The sequence below is a fragment of the Trachurus japonicus genome, chromosome 8 (genome assembly GCF_045865225.1).
Source record: "Trachurus japonicus isolate A0001 chromosome 8, Traja_1.0".
Taxonomy (NCBI): Eukaryota; Metazoa; Chordata; class Actinopteri; order Carangiformes; family Carangidae; genus Trachurus; species Trachurus japonicus.
Window position 1 is genome coordinate 1,340,534 of NC_140914.1, and position 27,500 is coordinate 1,368,033.

Genomic DNA, 27,500 nt, shown 5'->3' on the forward strand with positions numbered 1-27,500 from the left:
TTTTGTGCTCGTAATAAGGAAGAAAAACTTGCTCCACTATCAGATTTTTCTACTTATTTCAAGTGAAAATCTGCTTGAAAGAAGTAAAAAGTGTCTAAAAACAAGCTGCTTTTAATGTGATGAGTCTGATTTTAAGTAGAATGAGATTAGTTTTGACCAGAAATAAGACAAATATTCTTGGTAAGATATTTGAGTTTTTGCAGTGTATAATGGCGGCGAATAGAGTTCCCTTTTGAATGGTCCAAAACACAGACTACACTGCAAAAACTCAAAATCTTTCCAAGAATATTTGTCTTATTTCTTGTCTAAATGTCTCATTTCTAGTCAAAACTAAACTCTTTCCACTTAAAACAAGACTCATCACCTAAAAATGAACTTGTTTTAGATAATTTTCACTTGAAATAAGTGAAAGCAAGTTTTCTGTGTTTGTAATAAGAAAGAAAAACTTGCTCCACTATCAGATTTTTCTACTTATTTCAAGTGAAAATCTGCTTGAAAGAAGTAAAAAGTGTCTAAAAACAAGCTGCTTTTTATGTGATGAGTCTTATTTTAAGTAGAATGAGATTTGTTTTGACTAGAAATTAGACATTTTAACAAGAAATAAGACAAATATTCTTGGTAAGATGTTTGAGTTTTCCTGAAGCCGCCACGTGGAGAAGTTGTTGTTCTCTGTTTGTAGCAGCAGCTCCCTGCAGACTGGTCCATCCTGACCGGGTCTTCTCTCTAGGACCGGCTGGTCTTGAGGATCTTACTGGTCTCCGTGTGTGTGTTTTTCCTGAGTCTTTCTGGAGTCAGTGAACGCACCACCGGAGTCAGTCAGTGAACGCACCACATCCACTGTTTATGAGCAGTTTGTTGTAAAATGTTTCCTGAACAAGCAGCAGCTCCCTGAGGACCTGATGGTAACTGATACTGGGCGTGTGTGTGTGTGTGTGTGTGTGTGTGTGTGTGTGTGTGTGTGTGTGTGTGTGTGTGCGTGTGTGTGTTCTTGTACATGCTACGTTGTGAGGACCGGGACAACAGGTTTTTAACCAACAGACTGAGGACATTTTGGCCGGTCCTCACTGTTTCCAAGGGCTGTTTGAGGGTTAAGACGTTAGGTTATAATTAGGTTTAAATTAGGTTTAGAGTGATGGTTAAGTTTAGGTTATAATTAGGTTTAAATTAGGTTTAGAGTAATGGTTAAGTTTAGGTTATAATTAGGTTTAAATTAGGTTTAGAGTAATGGTTAAGTTTAGGTTATAATTAGGTTTATATTAGGTTTAGAGTAATGGTTAAGTTTAGGTTATAATTAGGTTTAAATTAGGTTTAGAGTAATGGTTAAGTTTAGGTTATAATTAGGTTTAAATTAGGTTTAGAGTAATGGTTAAGTTTAGGTTATAATTAGGTTTAAATTAGGTTTAGAGTAATGGTTAAGTTTAGGTTATAATTAGGTTTATATTAGGTCTAGAGTAATGGTTAAGTTTAGGTTATAATTAGGTTTAAATTAGGTTTAGAGTAATGGTTAAGTTTAGGTTATAATTAGGTTTATATTAGGTTTAGAGTAATGGTTAAGTTTAGGCATTTGTTTTGGATGGTTAAGGTTAGGGTAAGGGGCTAGGGAATACATTATGTAAATGACATGTCCTCACAAAGATAGATTTACAAGGAAGTGTGTGTGTGTGTGTGTGTGTGTGTGTGTGTGTGTGTGTGTGTGTGTGTGTGTCTGTGGGGGCGGGGCTACAGCACAGATCATCTGACAGGCGGCAGCAGGTCTAGTTTCAGTTCAGTCGCTGCAGAAACAGAAACGTCCCGACTCGGCTCTGATGGACTTTAGAGGTGAGACGGTGAAACCCAGAGGCATTATGGGTAAGTAAGTCCTCCTGACCTCACGCTGCTTTTGATGTTTGTGACGAGCTGCTGCTGGACCCGCGGCGAGTTCGGTTCAGGTCTCAGGTTCAGGTCTGCACGGCGTTGGACGGGAACAGCTGGTCTCAGGTTAATGTGAAACCCAGGTGGGACTTCAACCTCTGGAGGAGAGACTGTTGGTTAAACATTGAGCTGAGACTGAACCGATCCTAGACCTGGCCCGTATTCACAAAGAGTCTTAGTTATCTTACTTATTTCAACTGAAAATTAGTTTGAAACAAGTGAAAATGATCTTAAAAAAAGTAAATTTTTAGGTGATGAGTCTCAAAAATCTTACCAAGAATATTTGTCTTATTTCTAGTCAAAACAAATCTAATTCTACTTAAAATGAGACTCATCACATTAGAAGCAGCTTGTTTTTAGACACTTTTTACTTCTTTCAAGCAGATTTTCACTTGAAATAAGTAGTAAGTATTTCTTTCTTATTACAAGCACAAAACACCTGCTTTCACTGGCAGATTTTTCTACTTTTTTCAAGTGAAAATTTGTCTTAAACAAGTGAAAATGATCTAAAAACAAGTTAATTTTTAGGTGATGAGTCTCGTTTTAAGTGGAAAGAGATTAGTTTAGACTAGAAATGAGACATTTTGACAAGAAATAAGACAAATATTCTTGGAAAGATTTAGAGTTTTTGCAGTGCAGAGAGTAGATAAACTACAAGACAGACTCACAGAGACTCAGACCTGGGGGCCGTATTCACAAAGAGTCTTAGGGTTAAAAGTAGCTCCTAAGGGCCGAATTTAGGAGCAACTCCTAAAAAAAAGTGGGCGTGTCAGTCTGAAATTTAGGACTCCTATTTTTTTTTTAAATAATAGTAATTCACAAAGTATTTTAGGCCTAAAAGTAGCTCCTAAGTCTGGGAGAGCTTAAAAGTCCTCGTGAGGCAGGGACTCCGTTCGGCCCCGTAAAGGTTCCTGTAAACGGTTCCTGCAGTGGAAACGCTCCTAGTCTGAGACTCTGACAGTAGAAACTCACTACAGGAGGAAGAACACACTGCAAAAACTCAAATATCTTACCAAGAATATTTGTCTTATTTCTAGTCAAAACTAATCTCATTCTACTTAAAATCAGACTCATCACATTAAAAGCAGCTTGTTTTTAGACACTTTTTACTTCTTTCAAGCAGATTTTCACTTGAAATAAGTAGAAAAATCTGATCGTGGAGCAAGTTTTGCTTTCATTGGCAGATTTTTCTACTTATTTCAAGTGAAAATTAGTTTGAAACAAGTGAAAATGATCTTTAAAAAAGTTAATTTTTAGGTGATGAGTCTTAGTTTTGACTAGAAATGAGACATTTTGACAAGAAATAAGACAAATATTCTTTTGAGTATGAGAGTTTGAGAGTTTTTGTAGTGTCGATAAACTACAAGACAGACTCACTGAGACTCAGACCTGGGGGCCGTATTCACAAAGAGTCTTAGGGTTAAAAGTAGCTCCTAAGGGCCGAATTTAGGAGCAACTCCTAAAAAAAAGTGGGCGTGTCAGTCTGAAATTTAGGACTCCTAGTTTTTTAAAATAAGAGTAATTCACAAAGTATTTTAGGCCTAAAAGTAGCTCCTAAGTCTGGGAGAGCTTAAAAGTCCTGGTGAGGACTCCTGACTCAGTAAGACCTATTCACAAAGAATCGGAGACAATGGAGGACTGCCAATTGCTGCTTTGCCCACTGATGCCCAAAGTGCCTTTTTGTCAGTGTTTTTTTTTTGTTACAGCAACAATATCTACAACATTTTCGCTATAAAACGGGAGTAGTGACGGTGACGGACTGTCCCACATAGGTGTCGTAACGGTCGGACCGAGGTAACTGCGACCGCTGCGATGCAGTCGTGCTGATGTCAGCCAAAAATATTTTTTTAAAGTTGCTGGGTGCGCTAGACACAAACATCAGTTAGTAGTATAGCTCACGTGATAGGGCAGCTCCTTCAGTAAACTAAACTTATTGTCAGTGTGGGTTCGAATCCTGCTATAGGCTACACATTTGGGTAATGCATTTTCTTTTCTCATCATCATTCTGATCACCATATATAATATTAGGGCTGTCAACGAATGTGAAAATTAATATTCGAATGTGGGAAGAAAAAAAAACCAGCGTCTGCTTTGTGAGTGTGCGCACTGACCCTCATAGGAGTTGCAGTTGCACAGCGTCACACTGCTGAAAGTGAAAGTGACACGCGACAAAAAGTGTAGCAGAAAGATGCAGATGCACGGCCCCTGATCCTAGACCTCCAGACCAGCAGAGCTCACCTGGTCTTCTCCTTCTGAGTCTCTGTGAGTCCATCCTGTAGTTTATCTACAAGAATATTTGTCTTATTTCTTGTCAAAATGTCTCATTTCTAGTCAAAACTAATTAAAATGAGACTCATCACCTAAAAATTAACTTTTTTAAAGATCATTTTCACTTGTTTCAAACTAATTTTCACTTGAACTAAGTAGAAAGAAAGAAAAACTTGCTCCACTATCAGATTTTTCTACTTATTTCAAGTGAAAATACCGCTGTCAGCCGGCTGCTCTGACTGGAGGAAAACACTGGCCTACTGGTCTGTTGATCTACATATTAAAGGGATAGTTCACCCAAAATTGAAATTTTCTGTGCTCCGTGCAGCACTGCATGTCCATATGACGGTTGAGAACGGAGCTCACTTTTGTTCGTCCAAGTGTGTGTGTGTGTGTGTGTGTGTGTTTACAGACAGAGAGGAGGAGTGCTTCCTGTCTCTCCCCTGACACGCAGCTCATTACAGTTAATGAGCAGCTGAGTTTAGATTCAGTCAAACAGAGTCTGGCTGCAGGCGCCACCGATCACCGATCACCGATCACTTATCAATGATCAATGATCAATGATCAATGATCAATGATCAATGATCAATGATCAATGATCAATGTGCTCTGAAGAAGAGTAATAACTGAAGCAGTGTTTATGTCTGTTTTAGACGTAATGTTGATCAAAGTCCTTAGTCCGGTCACTTCTCCGCTGTTTGCTCCTCACCCTCCTCCTGTCGACTCGTGTGTAGTTGTTTTCAACGAGCTTTTGATAATCAATCAGTAGATTGATGAATTATCATGTAAATGTTACGATGTGGACATTTATGTCGTCCTGTCTGTCATAAGAGACTACGGTTACGGGACACGTTTGTGTCACGGACTCGCGGTGGCACAGACACAGCTGGTCACAGCTGTGACACTGCGCTGGCCCGTCCGCTCTGATCGCAGGTTTGGTTCCAGCAGCGGTGAGGGAGGCAGAGAGCCTCCACTCTCCCTCTAACAAGCTACAAGTCATTTTTCTAACATCACAATGAGTCTGAAGCTGGTAAAAATGAAACACAAGGTAAAAACCCTTGATAGTTCTTCTGCCCTGCTCCGCTGATCAGAGCAGCGTCCCTAGCAACGGCCCGTTTTACTTAGCAACGGTCTGTTATACAGAAATAAAAGACCCTAAATGCAGAATCAGTGAGTAATTAATAAGAAAGTAATCAAAATGCAGAATTCAATATATCCATGTTATTAAAAAAAAAGTGAATCCCCTCTTTTAGTGAGACTTGTCACAGCCCATGCTGCCACTGACAGATGCCTGCAGTCAACTATTTATTCTATAACTTTACGTCTTTTGGGATGGAATAAAACTGCAGTCCGGGGTTTTTTTGGCGACTGCTATCACAGTCAACAGCACAATATAATCCTGGCATCTTTCAAATAACCTCAATTTTCGGTCTCTTGCTGATTTCCTCCTACTACTCCACTTGTTCTGGTAACGTGACGCTGTGATCTGTGCCCAGGTCGCCCTGATTCAGACACAGAAACACAGTGACGTCATGTGAATTTAATGAATACCAGTCTATACCAGTCTATACCCGTCTATACCCGTCTATACCAGTCTATACCAGTGTTGGCGAGACTGTTTGTTCTGAAGCCCCTATAGCTCTAGGAACACGCTGCAGCACAACTCCCTTCACTCACTGAGTTTAGTTTTTACCTTGGTCATGGATCGCTGTGTCTCTGATTCTAACTGTTTCAGATGACTGTCTTTCTTGTTTCTTGTTAAATGTAGGCTATAGACCTTTTCAGAGAGTATAAACAAAGACAGGTGTGGCTCATTAGAAAACGCTCTGGTACACTAAATGGAATGGAGCCTTAATTAGTATCCTTGGTAACACCTGTATTTGTTTATACTCTCTGGAAAGGTCATATGTAAGGGATAATTGCATCATTTAGCGAATCTGCAAGTCCAGTCACGTTCACATCCGGTCCTGTTTTGCTGATCGCAGGTTTGGTTCCCAGCCACTATGTGGAAGGAGCCTCCACTCCACTCAAGCTACAAGTCATTCACTGCAAAAACTCAAAGTCTTACCAAGAATATTTGTCTTATTTCTAGTCAAAACTAATCTCATTCTACTTAAAATCAGACTCATCACATAAAAAGCAGCTTGTTTTTAGACACTTTTTTACTTCTTTCAAGCAGATTTTCACTTGAAATAAGTAGAAAAATCTGATAGTGGAGCAAGTTTTTCTTTCTTATTACAAGCACAAAAAACTTGCTTTCACTGGCAGATTTTTCTACTTATTTCAAGTGAAAATTAGTTTGAAACAAGTGAAAATGATCTAAAAAGAAGTTCATTTTTAGGTGATGAGTCTTATTTTAAGTGGAAAGAGATTAGTTTTGACTAGAAATGAGACATTTTGACAAGAAATAAGACAAATATTCTTGGAAAGTTTGCAGTGTTTATCTAACATCACCGTTAGTCCCAAGCTGTTTAATGACGGTAAAAATGAAACATAAGGTAAATATCCTGCTTTTCTGTGCTGCGTTGATCAGAGCGACGTCCCTAGCAACGGTCTGTTATACTTGACAACAGTCATTATACAGAAATAACGGACCGTAGAAGGCAGCGATGGACCAATCAGAGAGCAGCATTCAATAGAGCCGTGTAATAATGTCATAAATCACTTTCAAATGTTTTAATGTCTTGTAAACTGGACGACACTGAAACTCTCAGGGTGTCTCTCCAGAATAAATAAAGGTTATAATAACGATCGATGATCGATAATCAATGACTTCTCTACTTCTGTTTATAGTCAGTATCCAAACACATTTCATTGTTGGAGAGAGATGTTTCCTGACGTCAGTAACAATGTCTGGACTGAGTTTAATAGAGTTTTTGTTGCCAATAAAGTTAAAGAAATACATATTAAAGTCTTATAGATATTATCTCTGTAATGAACTCATTTAGACCTGATGTGTCCCCTTCATGCTCCTTCTGCAAAAAAGAGGTTGAGTCCTTCTCTCATTTGTTTTATGGATGTCCCTATGCTACTAATCTTTGGACTCAAACGTCTTTATTGATTTGGGAATCTCATAAAGTTTTGCTCACTATTACTGAAAGTAAGTAGTATATGGTCTTATTCTTAAATGCCGAACGTAAAAATAAGTTAATAAGTTAATAACGTAATAAAATTGCTGTGTCTGTTGGGTAAATTCCACATACACAAAGCCAGATTTCTCCAGGCTATGCCAAATGAAACTTTATTTTATGTGGAATTTAAATCTTTTTATGAGCTTTAAAGACATCCAGTCTTATGGAAAAGATTACGGTGCTGTTAGCTGTCAGCAGCAGCAAAGCTAACAGCTACAATAACCATGACTAATTACAAAAACGTGCACATAACGTTTGTTCAATAATTCGTTTTATAGACTTAACAAACATCAGATTAGTCAAAACGGTTTTGGCAGCCCAGAGCCCCCACATTTGGTGCCTACACCGGTGGCTAACGCTACCAGTTAGCCGCTAACGCTACCAGTTAGCCGCTCGCTAGAACGCTACTAAAACCGACTTCCGTTGTGGTGTGACGCAATGGATCATGGGAAAATAAACTGGTGGATACACGTAGATGCCGCATTCTGGCTTGTCAGGAACGTTGTCGCGGCCGCCATCTTGGGAGGGAGTTCCTATGGTAAAAACCATAGATGACGTCATGCATGTCATGAACGGCAGTACGAGGTAAAACAAAACATAACAAAATCCCATTCACCGCCCCCCCCCACCCCCCAGGATGGCGACGACGGCGATGATCCGTTCCAATGGGCAGCAGCGTCAGAGGCGGAGGCATCAACGTGTAGATATTGGCGCATTTCCACTAGCTCGGCTCAGCTCGGCTCGGTTTGGTTTGGTTGTGTTTCCATTACAACTGAGTATCACTTGATGCCTCCTCGACATGGGCGGGGTCGTCATAACACGGCTGCGCGAAACCGCCGAGCAACGTACAAATCTGGGAGACCAGAACAACAACAGCAACATCAGAGGAGGACAGCATGGAGGACATGGAGGCGATCGTGTTGCTGCTCACCCTGTGGCTTTTTGTCACACAGAAGGCAAGGGAAGAGAGCCAGAGAAGACTCCGGGCCGCCAGACAAAACACTATTGTAAAGTACCGGAGAGTTTGGGAAGTCATACAGCAGCATGACGGCCAAGATCAGAGAAGACGAGCTGCAAAAAGACAACGTTGTTTTTATTTACATTCTAGTCGGTCGTCGCGCGGTTATGACGCTTCCAGTGACGACACTAATCGGCCAATCAGTGGAAGGCAGTCGGCTGACGTCACGTTTTAGTAACGCTTCGGCTGCTTGGAACCAGGGCTGAGGTGATACCAAAAGTGTACCTGCACTCCAAAAACTCAAATATCTTACCAAGAATATTTGTCTTATTTCTAGTCAAAATGTAATTTCTAGTCAAAACAAATCTCATTCTATTTAAAATAAGACTCATCACATTAAAAAGCAGCTTGTTTTTAGACACTTTTTACTTTTTCAAGTCTATTTTCATTTGAAGTAGAAAAATCTGACAGTGGAGCAAGTTTTTCTTTCTTATTACAAGCACAAAAAACTTGCTTTCACTGGCAGATTTTTCTACTTATTTCAAGTGAAAATTAGTTTGAAACAAGTGAAAATGATTATTATTATTTTGAGATAAAAGAGTTTAGTTTTGACTAGAAATTAGACATTTTGACAAGAAATAAGACAAATATTCTTGGAAAGATTTTGAGTTTTTGCAGTGTGGTTGCAGGTACTGCGTGCTAGTGGAAACACGCAAATAGCGGGCCGAGCCGAAGCGCGCTAGTGGAAACGCGCCATAAGTGTATAATGTTTCAAATGTGATAATAAAGTTTGTTGGAAAAAAAATCAATAACTTCTCTCTCTCTCTGCCCCCTGCAGGACCAGAGCTCGCCCGGCCCTAACTCGCCCATCTACGCCAACGTCTCCTCGCTGAAGAAGACGTCTCAGGCTTCGATCCCGCCCCCTCCCAGTGACCCCGCCCCCCCGGCGCCAGACCACGCCCCCTCCTCCTCCTCCGGGATGATAAGCCCCGCCTCCTCTGCTACAGACCACGCCCCCTCCTCCTCCTCCGGGGTGATAAGCCCCGCCTCCTCGGCTCCAGACCACGCCCCCTCCTCCGGGATGATAAGCCCCGCCTCCCCGCTGAGCCCGCAGGACGAGTGGCAGGTAAGCCGCTGTCTGACGGCATCTGGTCCCACGGCACTCGAACGCATCGCCTCTGATCCAGCTGCTGTTGCCTTCGCTGCCTCGCACCGACTGACGCTCTGTGATTGGCTGAACTGTTGCTAGGCGACTGCGTCAGACCAAATACAATACAATATACAAAAATACAATACAATTTACAATAAGGTAGCCTGCATAAAATTAGAGTAGTTACTGAGGAACTAATGAGTAGTTGATGAGGAACTAATGAGTAGTTGATGAGGAACTAATGAGTAGTTACTGAGGAACTAATGAGTAGTTGATGAGGAACTAAGGTACACAAAATTAGAGTAGTTACTCATTTTGATGTCTCACTTTTCTTTAGGGTACATAAAAAGAGTAACTAATGATTAAGTAATAGTTCCTCATTAGTTCCTCAGTAACTTCTCATTAGTTTCTCATTGGTTCCTCATTAGTTACTCAGTAACTACTCATAAGTTCCTCAGTAACTACTCATTGGTTCCTCATTAGTTCCTCAGTAACTACTCATTAGTTCCTCAGTAAGTACTCATTAGTTCCTCAGTAACTACTCATTGGTTCCTCAGTAACTACTCATTGGTTCCTCAGTAACTACTCATTGGTTCCTCATTAGTTCCTCAGTAACTACTCATTAGTTCCTCAGTAACTACTCATTGATTCCTCATTAGTTCCTCAGTAACTACTCATTGGTTCCTCATTAGTTCCTCAGTAACTCCTCATTGGTTCCTCATTAGTTCCTCAGTAACTACTCATTAGTTCCTCAGTAACTACTCATTGATTCCTCATTAGTTCCTCAGTAACTACTCATTAGTTCCTCATTAGTTCCTCAGTAACTACTCATTAGTTCCTCAGTAAGTACTCATTAGTTCCTCAGTAACTACTCATTGGTTCCTCAGTAACTACTCATTGGTTCCTCAGTAACTACTCATTGGTTCCTCATTAGTTCCTCAGTAACTACTCATTAGTTCCTCAGTAACTACTCATTGATTCCTCATTAGTTCCTCAGTAACTACTCATTAGTTCCTCAGTAACTACTCATTGGTTCCTCATTAGTTCCTCAGTAACTACTCATTAGTTCCTCAGTAACTACTCATTGGTTCCTCATTAGTTCCTCAGTAACTCCTCATTGGTTCCTCTAATGTTGTGTACCTTATAGTAAAGTGTTACCAAATGTTTTTTTTTAAATCTAGATAAAAGAAGATTGTTGGTAATGTAAACAACAGTTGTGTTTTGTCCTTGATGCCCCTGAACGCACCGTCCGTCCCTCTGCAGGTGCACACGGACCAGGCCACTGGACAGGTGTTTTATTTCCACCCCGTGACGGGACAGACCACCTGGATGGACCCCCGCAGCCCGGACGTGGACCGGTCCAAGAGCTCGCCCCTCACCTCCCCCTCCTCCCCTCAGGTACAGAACACACACTTCCTGTCTGGTGACATCACACCGTCACATGACCAATCAGAGGGTCAGGAGACACATTCATACTGATGATACACACACTGATCATATTCATGGACTGATGACTCATGTAAGGCAAGACAAGACAGTTTTATTAGTATAGCCCGTTTTTACCAACAGTTTGTCTCAAAGGGCTTTACATCCCATCATAACAACATCCTCTGTCCTTAGACCCTCACATCCACTGAGGAAAAACCCTTTTAACAGGGGAAAAATTAGGAGAAATGAACTAACCCATAGATATATATACTGACTAGATGCTGCGTTCCCAGGCAGCTCTATTGAGTGGAATGCGTCAACGCGGCGGCCATCTTGGTCAGGGGGAAGCCGTGTCTACTTCCTGCACTAGTCAACAGAGGCAGACATCTATCAACCATTAAAATCGCCATAACTCACCGAATATTCAACCGATTTTCAAGCCGTTTGGACCCCGTTTGTACTGTTGATGATGTTTGGTGCTGAGCGTTATTTGTGGCTGTAAGTGGCTTTTTTATCGGTGGCTAGTGGAACCGTATACTGCGCTGTTTGTTATGGTTGGTGCTGTCATTGCTAAAGTTGCTACAACTCGAGAAGCTAGCGGAGCAAGCTAGCAGACTTCATCTCTCGAGGGGGGGTCTAACTCGGTGTTACGGTGCGTTGGACCATGGACCGTGTCTGCCTCTTTGACCCATGGAGAGAGCTGGTTCCACAGTAAAGGAGCCCGGTAACTGAAGGCTCTACCTCCCAGTCTGTTTTTAGAGATACTGGGAGTCACTAACAGACCTGCATTCTGGGAGCGGAGTGCTCTGGTAGGACAGTAAGGAATGATTAGTCCTTTCAGATAGTAGAGTAGAGTAGAGTAGAGAATAATTTATTCATTCCTAGGAGGGAAATTCAAATTAGTCCAGTAGCTCACACGACAATGACACAAAAACGAAAGAAAGATGGAGCAGGGCCGCCGGATGGAGCAGGACCTCTGGATGGAGCAGGACCTCTGGATGTAGCAGGACCTCCGGATGGAGCAGGACCTCTGGATGGAGCAGGACCTCTGGATGCAGCAGGACCTCTGGATGCAGCAGGACCTCTGGATGGAGCAGGACCTCTGGATGTAGCAGGACCTCCGGATGGAGCAGGACCTCTGGATGGAGCAGGACCTCTGGATGCAGCAGGACCTCTGGATGCAGCAGGACCTCTGGATGGAGCAGGACCTCTGGATGCAGCAGGACCTCTGGATGGAGCAGGACCTCTGGATGGAGCAGGACCTCTGGATGCAGCAGGACCTCTGGATGGAGAAGGACCTCTGGATGGAGCAGGAGGAGCAGGACCTCTGGACGCAGCAGGACCTCTGGATGGAGCAGGAGGAGCAGGACCTCTGGATGCAGCAGGATCTCTGGATGGAGCAGGGCCTCTGGATGGAGCAGGGGCTCTGGATGGAGCAGGACCTCTGGATGGAGTAGGGCCTCTGGATGCAGCAGGACCTCTGGATGGAGCAGGACCTCTGGATGGAGCAGGAGGAGCAGGACCTCCGGATGCAGCAGGACCTCTGGATGGAGCAGGGCCTCTGGATGCAGCAGGACCTCTGGATGGAGCAGGACCTCTGGATGGAGCAGGGCCTCTGGATGCAGCAGGACCTCTGGATGGAGCAGGATCGCCGGATGGAGCAGGACCTCTGGGTGGAGCAGGACCTCTGGATGGAGCAGGACCTCTGGATGGAGCAGGATGGAGCAGGGCCTCTGGATGGAGCAGGACCTCTGGATGCAGCAGGACCTCTGGATGGAGCAGGACCTCTGGATGCAACAGGATGGAGCAGGACCTCTGGATGGAGCAGGACCTCTGGGTGCAGCAGGACCTCTGGATGGAGCAGGATGGAGCCGGGCCTCTGGATGGAGCAGGACCTCTGGATGGAGCAGGACCTCTGGATGGAGCAGGACCTCTGGATGCAGCAGGACCTCTGGATGGAGCAGGACCACCAGGTGGAGCAGGACATCTGGATGGAGCAGGACCACCAGGTGGAGCAGGACCTCTGGATGCAGCAGGACCTCTGGATGCAGCAGGACCTCTGGATGCAGCAGGACCTCTGGATGCAGCAGGACCTCTGGATGCAGCAGGACCTCTGGGTGGAGCAGGACCTCTGGATGCAGCAGGACCTCTGTATGGAGCAGGACCTCTGGATGGAGCAGGACCTCTGGATGGAGCAGGACCTCTGGATGCAGCAGGACCTCTGGATGGAGCAGGACCTCTGGATGGAGCAGGGCCGATGGTGAAGGGGCAGATGGGTGGATCAGGATCATTGGTTGAGAGGCCATTTTGCTTATCTGCCCCACTACTACATTCCTCCATCTTCACAAGTGTTGTTATGATTTCAATAAAATAAAATAAATGTCTACTTTCTGAGTCTTCACCAGTATCTCCAGCTCTTCATCACTGTTGTTGGGCAGAGAGTTGATATTTCTAATGATGACTGACCTCAGAAAGGACCGATAGGACATCTCCACCTCCCAGCCTTTAACTTTGCACCAGCAGCATCTTGATAACCACCACAAAAGCACCTCTTCATCTCATCTGGGACAGGATGGTGTCCTCCAGATCTGTCCATTTTCAATGAAAGAAGCTCATCTCTGAAGAATCTCTTCTCCCCACAGAAGCATCCATCAGTAGATGACAAAAAAAAACCACAACAAAAAATGAAGCAAATGTTGAGTAAAAACTCAAAAACTCAGAGCTACCAGACTTTGCAGCTCCCAGTTGAAGCGCATGTTCCGGAACCGATAGGATAGGATAGATAGGATGGAGCTTTATCATTAAGAGCCTTATAGGACGAATTGCCTTGTTGTTTACAACTACTTCCGGGTAGAAAACCAGCATTCGAACAATAGTGACGGACGAAAGTTTCGCTATATATATATAATTTTTCATGTTACTATATCGCCGTTTAGACTAATCTGATGTTTGTAAAGTCTATAAAACCAATGATTGGACAAACATTACTATTTATGTGTGCACATATTTAGTCATGGTTATCATAGATTAGCCGGGCTAACGGTTAGCTACCTGTTTAACTTTAATAACTCAGAACTTTAATAATTCACAGAAATAGTAATGTTTCTTCAATCATTTCAGATTTGTCTAAACGGTGATAGGGCGTGAAAAATATGATATATAGCTAAACTCTCGTTCGTTACTATTGATCTCATTCACATTACAGCTGGTTCTACCCAGAGGTAGAATGTTAACAACAAGGTGATTCGGTCCATATGTATTGATGACTCATGTATTTATGACCCATTTATTGATGACTCATGTATTGATGACTCATGTATTGATGACTCATGTATTGATGACTCTTGTATTGATGACTCATGTATTGATGACTCTTGTATTGATGACTCGTGTTGTATTGATCCCAGGGCTCAGGCGTGTGGAAGCAGCTGCTGGACGAGGCGTCAGGTCGGTTCTACTACTACAACCCGACCACACGGGTCACATCCTGGACCGCTCCAGAACCCCCCTCCCCTTCCTCCCCTGACCCCTCCCCCTCCCCCGGAGCCTCAGTCAACAGGAAGCAGGACGACGGCCCGGTACGACCCAGAGATCAGAGCTCAGCCAATCAGGTTCAGTTACAGCAGAGGATGATGATGATGATGATGATGATGATGATGATGATGATGATGATGATGATGATGATGATGGTGGTGGTGGTGGTGGTGGTGATGATGTCATCTTCTTCCCCCTCAGCCCCCCCTGCCAGAGGAGGACTATCCTGTGGACGCGTCCAGAGACAGTGACTCGGTGTTCACCACGGTACACACACACACACACACACACACACACACACACACACACACACACACACACACACATACACAGGCTGTATTCGAAACCGCATACTCTCCTGCTAGTACGTACTGATTTGGCCAAAATGTAGTATTTAATATACATTATGCAGTATGCAAACAAAAGCAAAATCTGCAGTATGCAAAAAATTCCCGGATGTCGTACCGATTCGGAAAATATCTCCAGTATCTGACCAGTCTACATTGTGTCCTGTATCCCACAATGCAACGCTCCCCAGATGTCTAACCGTAACCAAAGACGGTTTAGAGTAGTTAAGTATCTTTGCCGTGTAGCGTAACCATGTTATATAACTTAATGCTCTTCTGTCCAATACACACAGGAAGCTTCACTTTACATTCTCACTAACTAATGCTACTGATACAGCTGTTAGATTTCATCACTGAGACCAACATTTATCTCCTAGAAATAATTTAACCAGCCGGTGGTAAACCTCTAAAAACCTGCGGGTAAGTTAATCAGCGATGGTTTTCTCCCCCGGGATGAGGACGGAGGTTGGCCGGCCGAGCAGCTCTGCAGACCGGCTGCTGTCTCTGTGATGTCGCGGTCGCTGCAGAGCTTCACTTCTCTGAAAAACATCGGAGCAAACTTCTAACCAGCCGTCGTCTGGATCAACTGGCCGTAGATTCGGGATCTAAACAGTTACTTTCTCACATGAAGAAATATTAAAACTTAATAAAGTTACATAATAACAGCGCTAGAGCGGGAAATAAAACATATTAAAACTTAATAAAGTTCCATAATAACAGCGCTAGAGCGGGAAATAAAACAGCTTTTAGCCTGTTTTACAGCTACCGCTACCGGTTGCTGTGAAATGCATTCTGGGAAACTTGTATACTGCTACTGTGGTGTGAACGGTGTCGGTCTGCTGAAGTAGCAGACTGAATCCTACATTCAGTATGCAGTATACAGTATGTAGTGGGCAGCACGGCAGTATGCTGCTTCGAACACAGCCACACACAGGTTTAATCTCCATTGTGTTTTTTCCCAGAATCCTCAGCAGCCTGTGACTCTGATTCCCAGAGCTCAGCTGGACCTGAGAGATGAAAGTAGGAGGCTGCAGGAGGTGATCAATCAATCAATCAATCAATCAATCAATCAAGCAATCAAGCAATCAAGCAATCAATCAATCAATCAATCAATCAATCAATCCTGGCTTTTCTATCATTGCTCCTTCCAGCTTCCACATTTGCCCCAAAGAATGATGGGAAATGGAGTTTCTGAGGAAGGAACAAAATGGAGACACAGTTTATCTGAAGATGTGAGTCACCTGTCTGTCTCTCACCTGTCTGTCTCTACCTGTCAATTTTAATTTATTTAAAAGGGACAATGTACAGTTAAAACATAAATGTTGCCATTTGATGCACTATACCAGATTGTAGCTTTAAGCTAATTTGCATCTGTCTGCCTGTCTCTACCTGTCTGTCTCTACCTGTCTGTCTCTACCTGTCTGTCTGTCTCTCACCTGTCTGTCTCTCACCTGTCTGTCTCTACATGTCTGTCTCTCACCTGTCTGTCTCTCACCTGTGTTACAGAAGTATGTTCCTGGCCACAGGAGAAATGTCTCTGACTTACCTGAGGTGACCAACAGAAGAAACTCCCCTGACGGTCCACAGGTACACTCACCTGTCCCTCCCCTGTCATTGGTTAACGTCCTGTGATGTCATCCTGTTGTCCCTCACCTGTCATTGGTTAACATCCTGTGATGTCATCCTGTTGTCCCTCACCTGTCATTGGTTAACGTCATAGATATAAACACGTAGATGCTGCATTCGGGCTTGTCATGAACGTCGGCATCTATGTGTATATATCTATGGGTTAACGCCCTGTGATGTCATTCTGTTGTCCCTCACCTGTCATTGGCTAACGCCCTGTGATGTCATCCTGTCGTCCCTCACCAAGCTCTCTGATAGGCTCCCACTGAGGAGGAATCTGTCCGATCGGAGCACAGGCTCCCACCAGCAGCATGTAGGTCCTGGGCCCTGATTGGCTCCTGAAGTTACTGGGTGTCGGTTGGGTGGTGTCTGTCACTCTGTCTGTCACACATGTTTCCACGGCGACGGCATCAGAAACTCCTCTCGCCGTCGTCATGGAAGCGTGTATCACCTGAGACTAACCGTATAGTAGTTCTGAATCGGACTAACACGATGCGTTGGCGAGGAGGGCTGTCACTGATGATGTCATCACTGAGGGATTGTGGGAAGTCGAGGAGCTGACCGACGTACGGCGGCTCAGAGGGGTCAAAAGGAGTTTCCAGGGGACGCCGCAGAGTGACGGACCTGACGGCTAAGCTAACAGGCTAACGGCTAATGCAAAGATCCTCCGTTACTATGACAGGAGGATGTCTCACTACGAGCTGCTCCAATGATACGACACGTTACAGCTTCACTTCCTGTCTCCTAAAGTGGGCGTGGCCACCGTCTCCTAAAGTGGGCGTGGCTACCGTCATCTAAAGTGGGCGTGGCTACCGTCTCCTAAAGTGGGCGTGGCTACCGTCATCTAAAGTGGGCGTGGCTACCGTCTCCTAAAGTGGGTGTGGTTACCGTCTCCCAAAGTGGGCGTGGCTACCGTCATCTAAAGTGGGCGTGGTCACCGTCTCCTAAAGTGGGCGTGGTCACCGTCTCCTAAAGTGGGCGTGGCCACCGTCTCCTAAAGTGGGCGTGGTCACCGTCTCCTAAAGTGGGCGTGGCCACCGTCTCCTAAAGTGGGCGTGGCCACCGTCTCCTAAAGTGGGCGTGGCTACCGTCTCCCAAAGTGGGCGTGGCTACCGAGAGAACGGCATAAAGGGGCAGTCCTCTCTGTGTGTGCAGCCAAGGGATGCGCCTGAATGTGGTGACGTAGGGACGAGGACCAATAGATCCATGACGAGGGCGGGGGCTGCTAACTCCATCTGCTGACAAGACGTTATGGTGCGTTCAAGGAAACTCGTAACTCGTGTTTTTCCGACCTGTGAAGTGGTACCAGTTCGATCTGGTACGAGTTCACGGGTCAGAAGTTACGAGTGGCCGTTATAGTGACTTTCACAGGTAAAACAGGTCGGAGAAACACGAGTGGGTTGCCTGGAACGCTACAAAGTCGTAAGTCGTGACTTGAAGCTGTAATTTACGGTTTCAAAAGCCTGCCTGGAACGCAGCATTAGCCAAAACCACCGGACCACTTACTTCTGCTTTAAGCTTCAGATACGGTAGAAAAGGAGTTCATATGTGAAGATTATCTCACTGAACTCAACCTGGAAGGATCAGAAACCTGTAGTAGTACTAGTAGTACTAGTAGTAGAACTAGTAGTACTAGTAGTAGAACTAGTAGTAGTACTAGTAGTACTAGTAGTAGAACTAGTAGTACTAGTAGTAGTACTAGTAGAAACTGGTGTTTTAGTCACAGAGCTGATTCTCTGCAGAAACCACATTCACTTTCTCTACTGGAACCAGCACCGTGGTGAACTTCAGCCCTGGTGAAACTCTGTGGACTGCAGACCGTTTGTCTCCTAAAGGGGCGTCGCCATGGAGACGCCCCTGTGACATATAGATACAGACACATAGATACAACAGGAAGCTGAGTTGTAGTGGAGCGTCTTGGTTGGCTACTGGTTATGACATCACAACGACATCACAACAAACACAAACTGAACTCCAGTCAGTCAGCGTCTGTCACTCCACCGTGTTCCCTGGAAACAAGCTGCTGCTGCTGTGTGTTACACGCACACACACACACACACAGACACACACACACACACACACACACACACACACACACACATACACACACATACAGACACACACCTTCCACGTCTACACAGGAGTCACGTTTCAAAGCCGACCTGCAGGTCTCACCTGTCTGTTCACCTGAGTGTGTGTGTGTGTGTGTGTGTGTGTGTGTGTGTGTGTGTGTGTGTGTGTGTGTGTGTGTGTGTGTGTGTGTGTGTGTGTCTGTGTGTGTGTGTGTCAACAGTGCCACCTGCTGGAGAAAGCAGGAATCATCAACAAGACCAAAGTGTGTGACCACGGCAAGAAGATCAGGTTAGTGTGTTAGTGTGTGTGTGTGTGTGTGTGTGTTACTGAAAAATAGTAACTAGTTACAGTTACTAGTTACTTCATAAGAAAATAACTCAGTTACTTAAACCAAAAAGTAATGCGTTACTGAGAAAGAAACTTTTTCGTTTCTCTTTGGGTCCCGTTGCAGGTAGTAAAGCTCTATATAAATACATTACATACATCCACTGTTCCCATTAAATAAAGGTTGATTGAATTCCTGTAGCCGTCATTTCAGTTCTGTACTGATGCTGATGAAGAAACCTGTTTTTATCATCACGCTGCATGATGTCATCATGATGTCAGCATGATGTCAGCATGATGTCAGCACGTACAGCAGCATGACCTAACAGAACTGCAATCAAATCTTGAGGATACGTCACTTTTGACCGAGTTACGTTCAAGAACCGGTTTTAAGTGACGGGAAGTAAATTCACTCCAGCAGTAATTTGTTTTTCGATCGATCAGCTGTGTTTACCATTTCAGGCGTCATAATTCGAGTCCGTCTGTCAAACTCCAACCGCCGCTGCTCGGGTGGTCAAAGATACTCTCTATAGATATATTGAAGTGTTCATTTGCAAAAGCAGATAAGTGCCATTTTGAAAAAAATGAGCTGAGGCTTTGTAATTATTCTTTGCTAATTATTCTTTTCAATAAAACTTTATTTTTTTGAGATATGTCTGTTTTGTTACATCTCAAAGTCACTCAACTTTGGTTTGACTGATATCACCTTATGTAAATAAAAAATAAAAAATAAAAAATGAAGATTCTAGAATTTTTTAAAAACGGAGTTGTCTGCTTTTGCAAATGAACTCTTCATTTATAAACCGTCTTTGCTTGTGTGTGCTCGCTGTGACTCTGCGTTAGCTAACGTTACCTTAGCCCGCCATCATCTCTTCATGGAGCGTGTTTGATTACGTGTGGGACGCTAGCGGGCGGCCACCAAGTGCTTTGTTTTTCACAGTGTGCTTTGTCTTTCTTTCAATTCAATGAAACTTTATTGATCGCTACAATGTTATGTTATTAAACTGTGCGCCGTTGTAAAAAAGGAACAGAAAGGAACGGAGTAACGCAGCGTTTGGTAACGGAAACAGAGTTTGCTAATTACATTATTGCATTACTAATAACGCGTTATTACCTGGTGGAAACTGTGTGTGTGTGTGTGTGTGTGTTGACAGGAAGAACTGGAGTCAGTCCTGGACCGTCCTCCATGGAGGGATCCTGACCTTCCACAAAGACCCCAAGTCTGCTCCCACCGGGAACGCTGTGAGTCCCCGTGGCCATGCAGAATGATGTGTGTGTGTGTGCATAGATATCTACACGTAGATGCCTCTGCCTCTGACGCTGCTGCCCATTGGAACAGATTGTCGCCGCCGCCGCCATCTTGGTCAGGAGGAGTCTAACTTCTACTTCCTGTATCTACAGAGGCAGTAGAGGTCTGTCACTGAAGCCCTTTGTTTTAATATAAATACTACAACTCAGCTACATAACTCACCTTAGCAGTTATAGGGTTAAACTGATTTAATATGGCCGAGCACAATTCTATAGGTAGCCTCATCACCATGGCAACCACAAACTCACAGCTACCACAGCCTATAGCCTACACATACAGGCAACAAAATAACAAACTATTAATATATGAACTAGCGGCACTAAATGTAACACACATCTCCACCCTATGATACGTTACCTTAGTTTCATTTATGTCAGATAACTCACCTACATCACATTCAACAAGTTCAGAACAGTTCTATAATATAAAACAACTTATTACTGGAGAAAAGTTCTTCCATGTCTCTTGGTTTTGGCGTTTCTTTCATGGGAACATCCATTTCACCAGATTCACAGCTGTCAGACCATCTGACTCCTCAAGATGGCCGCCGTCAGACATTCCTGACAAGCCCGAATGCAGCTTCTACGTATAGCCTATGGTGTGTGTGCATAGATATCTTATACGTAAATGCCGCATTTGGGCTTGTTTGGAATGTCTCTTGGCGGCCATCTTGAGACCAGCAGTCAGCAGTCAACAGTCAGACCGTCTGACAGCTGTGAATCTGGTGAAGTGCAGAACTTTAGTGCCGCGTACGGATGTTCCCATGAAAGAAACATCAAAACCAAGAGACATGGAAGAACTTTTCTCCAGTAATAAGTTGTTTTATATTATATAAACTGTTCTGAACTTGTTGAATGTGATGTAGGTGAGTTATCTGACATAAATGAAACTAACGTAACGTATCATATGGTGGGATATGTGTTACATTTAGTGCATATACGGCTAGTTCATATATTAATAGTTTGTTATTTTGTTGCCTGTATGTGTAGGCTATTAGGCTTATCAGCTGTTTCCCACGGCTGTGAGTTTGTGGTTGCCATGGTGATGAGGCCGGCGAGTGAGTGTAAACCACTGTAGGCTACCTATATAACAGTGCTAGGCCATATTAAATCAGTTTAACCCTATAACTGCTGAGGTGAGTTATGTAGCTGAGTTGTAGTAGCTTCAGTGACAGACCTCTACTGCCTCTGGAGATACAGGAAGTAGAAGTTAGACACCTCCTGACCAAGATGGCGGCGGCGGCCACAATTCGTTCCAACGGGCAGCAGCGTCAGAGGCAGAGGCAGCTACGTTTCTATATCTATGGTGTGTGTGTGAGTGACATCATGGCGGTGACATCACTTCCTGTTCCAGAGCAAGGCGTCTCAGATCGTTCCAGAGTACACGGTGGAGCTGAGGGGGGCGTCGGCCTGCTGGGCCTCCAAGGACAAGTCCTCCAAGAAGAACGTCCTGGAGGTGGGTGGGGCAGAGCAGAGCAGCCGTTACCGTGGTTACGGCCCGTTGTTGTTGTCATGGTTACTCATGCATGTGTTTTGTGTTGTGTGTATTGTGTGTGTGTGCAGCTGAAGACGCGTCAGGGCTGCGAGTACCTGATGCAGTACGACACCGAGAGCATCATCAGTGACTGGCTGAAGGTCATGCAGGACACCATCCGACAGCTGGTAACACACACACACACACACACACACACACAGTAATAATAATAATAATAAATTTTATTTGTTGGTGCCTTTCAAAAACCCAACGTCACCTTACATGTAAGAAATGAGACAAAAACAAGAAACAAAAACAGGTATAAATACAATAGCACATAGATGAATACAAAGAAAATACAGTGTGGCTAGAAACACAGATAAGGTGGATAAAATGGTTAGGGGACAGAGTGTTATAGGGAGTAGGATAATTTAAAAAGGTGTGTCTTGAGGTGGGATTTGAAGGTGTCGATGGAGTCCAGAGTGTGTATAGTGGGAGTGAATTCCAGAGTCTAGGTGCAGAACAGCTAAAAGCCTGAGCACCAAGTGTGGTAAGTGAGAAAGAGGGGGTGGAAAGCAGGGCGGCGGATGAGGAGCGGAGTGAACAGGATGGGATATAAGGATGAAGCAAATTAGAGAGATATGGGGGGGCCTGGTTATGGAGAGCTTTGAATGTTAGCAGAAGGAGCTTGTAATGTATACGTTGATGAACAGGGAGCCAGTGAAGTTGCATGAGGACTGGTGTAATATGATCCGAGGACTTGGTACGGGTGATGATTCTGGCGGCGGTGTTCTGGATAGTTTGTAGGCGGTGGATGAGTTTCTGTGGTAGACCGGTGAGGAGGGAGTTGCAATAATCCAAGCGGGAAGTGACCAGGGCATTTACAAGGATTTCGGTGGAGTGCTGGGTGAGGGAGGGGCGGAGTCTGGAGATATTGCGGAGGTGGAAAAAGGCTGTGCGTGAGATGTTGTTGATGTGGGATGTGTATGAGAAGGTACTGTCCAAAATAACACCGAGGCTTTTAACTGCGGTTGAAGTGGAGACCAGACAGCCGTCAATGAGAATACTGGGGGGGGGGGGGTGATTTGGAGGCACGATCTGATATCACCAAGTAATTAACAGCCCAGGATCAATGTCCAAGTTGTTCGTCCAGGAGCACTGTTATAACCAACCAATCAGGGGTCATTTGTGCGTTGTGATGTCATTGACAGTGCAACGTGAAAAATTCAATGTGCGTTAGCCTGCCTCCTTTTTTGTAGCCTGCCTTCATTTCACCAAAAAGGTAAGAGCATTTCCAAATTCGACTTTTGATTGTTTTTAAAACATTTGTGAGAAAAAAGGCTTGATGAAAGCTAACAACTAGCAACTAGCCAATTGTTAGCTTAAGTAATACTTTTGCTTGGTTTTAAAAAAATTGCGAGAAAAAAAGTCTTAATAAGCAGGTAGGTGAATGTTTTCCGTGTTGGATAAGGTAGCTAGTTTGCTAACAACTAGCAACTAGCCGATTGTTAGCCTAACTGTTAAAACTAGCCAGAACAGTGAACAGTGGGTGAACTGTGCAGTTATTGCCTTGGGAAATATTCAGAATTACTGTCAGATAATGCATTTTGCCTTGATAATGAGTAGTTACTTTTGAGGGGCAGAGTGGTGAAGCAGCAGAGTTCATAATATTTCTGAACAGGATGCGTTGTACGTAGCTTTGTAAACTGTTAGCAGGGAATGACATCACAACGCACAAATGACCCCTGATTGGTTGGTTATAACAGTGCTCCTGGACGAACAACTTGGACATTGATCCTGGGCTGTTAATTACTTGGTGATATCAGATCGTGCGATTTGGAGAGTGATGATTTGGATCCGATGAGGAGAATTTCACTTTTATTGCCGTTGAGTTTTAACTTATTGTTTGACATCCAGTTTGTGATGGTTTGCAGGCAGTCGATAAGGGCAGTAGGTGCCCACACACACACACACACACAGACACACACACACACAGACACACACACACACACACAGACCTTTGAAGACAGGGACCGGGTTCCCTGGTTTGGTCCTGGGTCTAAACCCCGGTACCAGTTGTTTGTGGTGTGAAGCTTATTCACTAGTCGACTCATAGTTTCCCACAATGCAATGTGAGAACTAAACAAGTCAGATACGTATCCCACATCCCATAATCCAACTTTATTTGTTGAGCACTTTAAAGTTTCCACGGTGGATCAAAGTGCTGCACAGAATAATAAAGGCATAAAGTTACATGTAGAAACATATTAAATCAATTAAAAGCGTTACAACATGGGTAAAAAATAACAACCAAACCAATAACAATAAAATAAAATCAGACGAGTTGTTTGTGGTGTGAAGGGAATCTGTTTCAGAACCAAATACACAACCCCAGCACCTTTTGTTGTGAAAATGCTGAAGAGTAGGAGAAAAGGTACCAAGGCACTCGTCTTCAGCGTTTTGGCGTTTCGGCTTTGAGCCTCAAACGTCAAAGTGTTTGTTTTTACAGTGTTCTGTCCATAACTCAATAATTTAAAATGTCACATCTTTTCATCAAGATGGTTGCCTTGGTGCGTCCAAACGGAAACACCAAATTCAAAGTGCAGAGAGAAACACATCTTAGCCTGACGCACCAGACTACATCACTAACATGTCTAGTGTGTCAACAAGCGGTAGACCTCCGGTCAGTCCTTTCAAACTGCCTCTGCACCAATAGGGTAGCGCTACGACCAATCAGAGCAAAGAGCAGGATGATAGGGTAGCGCTACGACCAATCAGAGCAAAGAGCAGGATGACGTCGATAGATTAAACTTTTCCCATATCCCGTCGGCAAAACACCAAAAACATCCTTCTTCTAAATGAACGACTTCAGGTCAGTTTCTGGCTCAACTTTTAAAGAAAATGACAAGTTGAATTCTTTCAAAGTTGATGCCAACGCCGATTCAAACGATTCCTTTGCCAAAGCCATCTATCTTCTTGTCATGTTTTTCACCGTCTCAAGTATGTCGTCATGGCGTTAAGCCGCCCAACGACTCTCTAAACAGATAGAGCGCTGTGATTGGTCAACACAAACGGTGTTCCAGACTCAAAAAGTTCCTATGGCTCGTTTCTAGACCCACCTACGGAGCAAAGAGATTAATGCTGCTAGGGGGCAGAGAGATTTATAGGCTAAAACACATCTTACTTTTATACGAGATCCCACCAGTAACTCTGATCCACTGACTGAGCAACACGTGGTTTAGTTTATAGAGTTGGTCCTTGTGGACAAAGAGCAGTGAACCACCAGACAGTGACCTGTGTTGACTCGTTGACTCGTCTTCTCTGTGTCTCAGGAGCAGGACCATCTGTCAGAGGACGAGGACGACGGCTCGGACCGGGAGGACCGGGACCGCCGCAGGACCAGTGAGTCTGACTGGATCTAACTGGTTCTGACTGGTTCTGACTGGTTCTGACTGGTTATAACTGGTTCTGACTGGTTCTGACTGGTTATAACTGGATCTAACTGGTTATAACTGGTTCTGACCGGTTCTATTCTAACTGTATCTGACTGGATCTAACTGGATCTGACTGGTTCTGACTGGTCCTAACCGGTCCTAACTGGTTCTAACTGGTTCTAACTGGTTCTACCTTGTGGTTCTAGGCGGTAGAGGTTCCTCGGGTCCAGACTCGGAGCAGCGGCGGGTTCGGACCAAACTGCGTCGGTTCCTCCAGCGGCGGCCGACGCTGCAGAGCGTCAAAGAGAAGGGTTACATCAGAGGTGAGACCGACCAATCACACGCCGTTTAGACCATACGTGTCTATCCACCACTTTATTTTTCCATGATCCATTGCGTCACACCACAACGGAAGTCGGTTTTCAACTTCTGTTTCACCCCGTAGTAGCGTTCTAGCGAGTGGCTAACTGGTAGCGTTAGCCACCAGTTCTAGCGAGCGGCTGACTGGTAGCGTTAGCGGCTAACTGGTAGCGTTAGCGGCTAACTGGTAGCGTTAGCCACCAGTGTAGGTACCACATGTGGGGGCTCCGGGCTGCCAAAACCGTTTTGACTAAATCTGATGTTTAAGTCTATAAAAAGAATTATTGAACATGACTATTTCTGTGTGCACGTTTTTGTAATTAGTCATGGTTATGGTAGTTGTTAGCTTAGCTGCTGCTGACAGCTAACAGCAGTAGCTAAGCTAACACCAGGACGTCAGCTGTTAAAACCCTCCCGTTGTGGGACACGACATGAAACTACTCCAGTTAGCTCAGTCATGTTGGAACTAGGATATCCGCTGGAGATTTTTTTTTTTTTTTCATGGGCCGTTTATTGAGTTATTTAAGACACTGCTAACGGCTAACAGCTAACGGTTAGCCCAGTTGATCTTTCCGGTGGAATCAAGTGTCATGGCGACACCCAGCGTCATTCTCCGGAAAGTGGTGGATAAGAAGACTCGATGAGTCACCTGACGCTGCTGACCAATCACACGGCGGCGCCACGCGGCCGCCATCTTGGCTCAGTCCGCTCCCTCTGGTTCATGTTCTACTTAAACAACCAGAACTGGATCAGTTTGTAGTCTGGAGCCGTTGACTCGAGACAGGCCTTTCCTTCAAAATAAAAGCACCAAGCTAATAAAATGCAGTGAAACTCTTTAATTTAAGGAATATATATTTATTAAAAAAAGTTTTTAAAAAGTGTCTAAAAACAAGCTGCTTTTAATGTGATGAGTCTTATTTTAAGTAGAATTAGATTTGCCTTGACTAGAAATCAGACAAATATTCTTGGTAAGATTTAGAGGTTTTGCAGTGTAGATGTTGAGGTCATTGTGTCTCAAGTTCCAGTAATTGTGTGTAAACAATTAACAACTGTAAGCAACGTAACAACATAATGAACTGTGATGATTAATAACATGTGACCCCCCCCCTCCTCCTCTGTTGCCTAGACAACGTGTTCGGCTGCCACCTGGACACGCTGTGTCACCGTGAGAACAGCACGGTGCCGCGCTTCCTGGAGAAGTGTATCAGAGCGGTGGAGAGGAGAGGTACACACACACACACACACACACACACACACACACACACACACACACACACACACACACACACACACACACAGAGACACACACATCCTTGTAAATCTATCTTTGTGAGGACATGTCATTGACATAATGTATTCCCTAGTAGTGGGGCGGATTAGCTCAATATTTTACACCAATCGTTCACTTTGTGATAAAAGCATGAAATTTGGTGGATGTGTTGGTGAATATGTTTCAGACAAATCTGGATATTGGGCCACCTCAAAAGCGCCCCCTAGTGGCCGTGGCAGCCATTTGTTATGCGAATAAATGAATGATGAACATAAACTGCCCTTTTAATAATACCAACAGGTGATGTATTGTATATTGTTGGAAAGCCTGATTAGTCACCTTTACAACGAGGTACAGCTTGTAAGGATCGTGCATTCATGGAAGGAGCAACGGGGCTAAACGTGTGGGTAGCGCCCCCCAACAATGTGCATCCCCTGTGGGGCAGATTAGCTCAATAAATCACAAGAATTGTTTATTTTGTGACAGAAGCACAACATTTGGTGGAGGTGTTGGTGGATACACTTTTGAAACATGGTTTTTAAGGACCCTTAAGGTGTCTACTTAAGATTTTTGCTTGTTGCCCGGGTCAACTAATGTCCCATGGGAGTTTTTTCAATGGCCATTTTGAATTTATGTCCGCACGAATGGCGAAAAGGCCAATTTTCATAACTCCTAAACCAGACATCATACAAAGACAAATGAACACACTTTTTCCAATAATTATGACACTATAATACATAGTTGGTATTATTAAAAGGGCAGTTTTTATTCATCATTCATTTATTTGCATAACAAATGGCTGCCACGGCCACTAGGGGGCGCTTTGGAGGTGGCCCAATATCCAGATTTGTCTGAAACATATTCACCAACACATCCACCAAATTTCATGCTTTTATCACAAAGT

General features: G+C 44.1%; 1 protein-coding gene across 1 annotated transcript in view; it reads left to right on the forward strand.

Moving 5' to 3' along the window:
• arhgap27l (Rho GTPase activating protein 27, like) overlaps positions 1-27,500 on the forward strand; it is a 59,581-nt gene that overhangs the window by 23,294 nt on the left and 8,787 nt on the right. Inside the window, exons 4-18 of the mRNA XM_085783283.1 lie at positions 9,107-9,394; positions 10,682-10,816; positions 14,254-14,424; positions 14,582-14,647; positions 15,690-15,764; positions 15,879-15,959; positions 16,234-16,314; positions 16,601-16,666; positions 18,647-18,714; positions 19,905-19,992; positions 21,413-21,514; positions 21,622-21,720; positions 24,865-24,934; positions 25,173-25,289; positions 26,453-26,551. Of these exons, the coding sequence (XP_085639409.1) occupies positions 9,107-9,394; positions 10,682-10,816; positions 14,254-14,424; positions 14,582-14,647; positions 15,690-15,764; positions 15,879-15,959; positions 16,234-16,314; positions 16,601-16,666; positions 18,647-18,714; positions 19,905-19,992; positions 21,413-21,514; positions 21,622-21,720; positions 24,865-24,934; positions 25,173-25,289; positions 26,453-26,551 (1,606 nt within the window). The remainder of the gene's footprint in view (positions 1-9,106; positions 9,395-10,681; positions 10,817-14,253; positions 14,425-14,581; positions 14,648-15,689; positions 15,765-15,878; positions 15,960-16,233; positions 16,315-16,600; positions 16,667-18,646; positions 18,715-19,904; positions 19,993-21,412; positions 21,515-21,621; positions 21,721-24,864; positions 24,935-25,172; positions 25,290-26,452; positions 26,552-27,500) is intronic.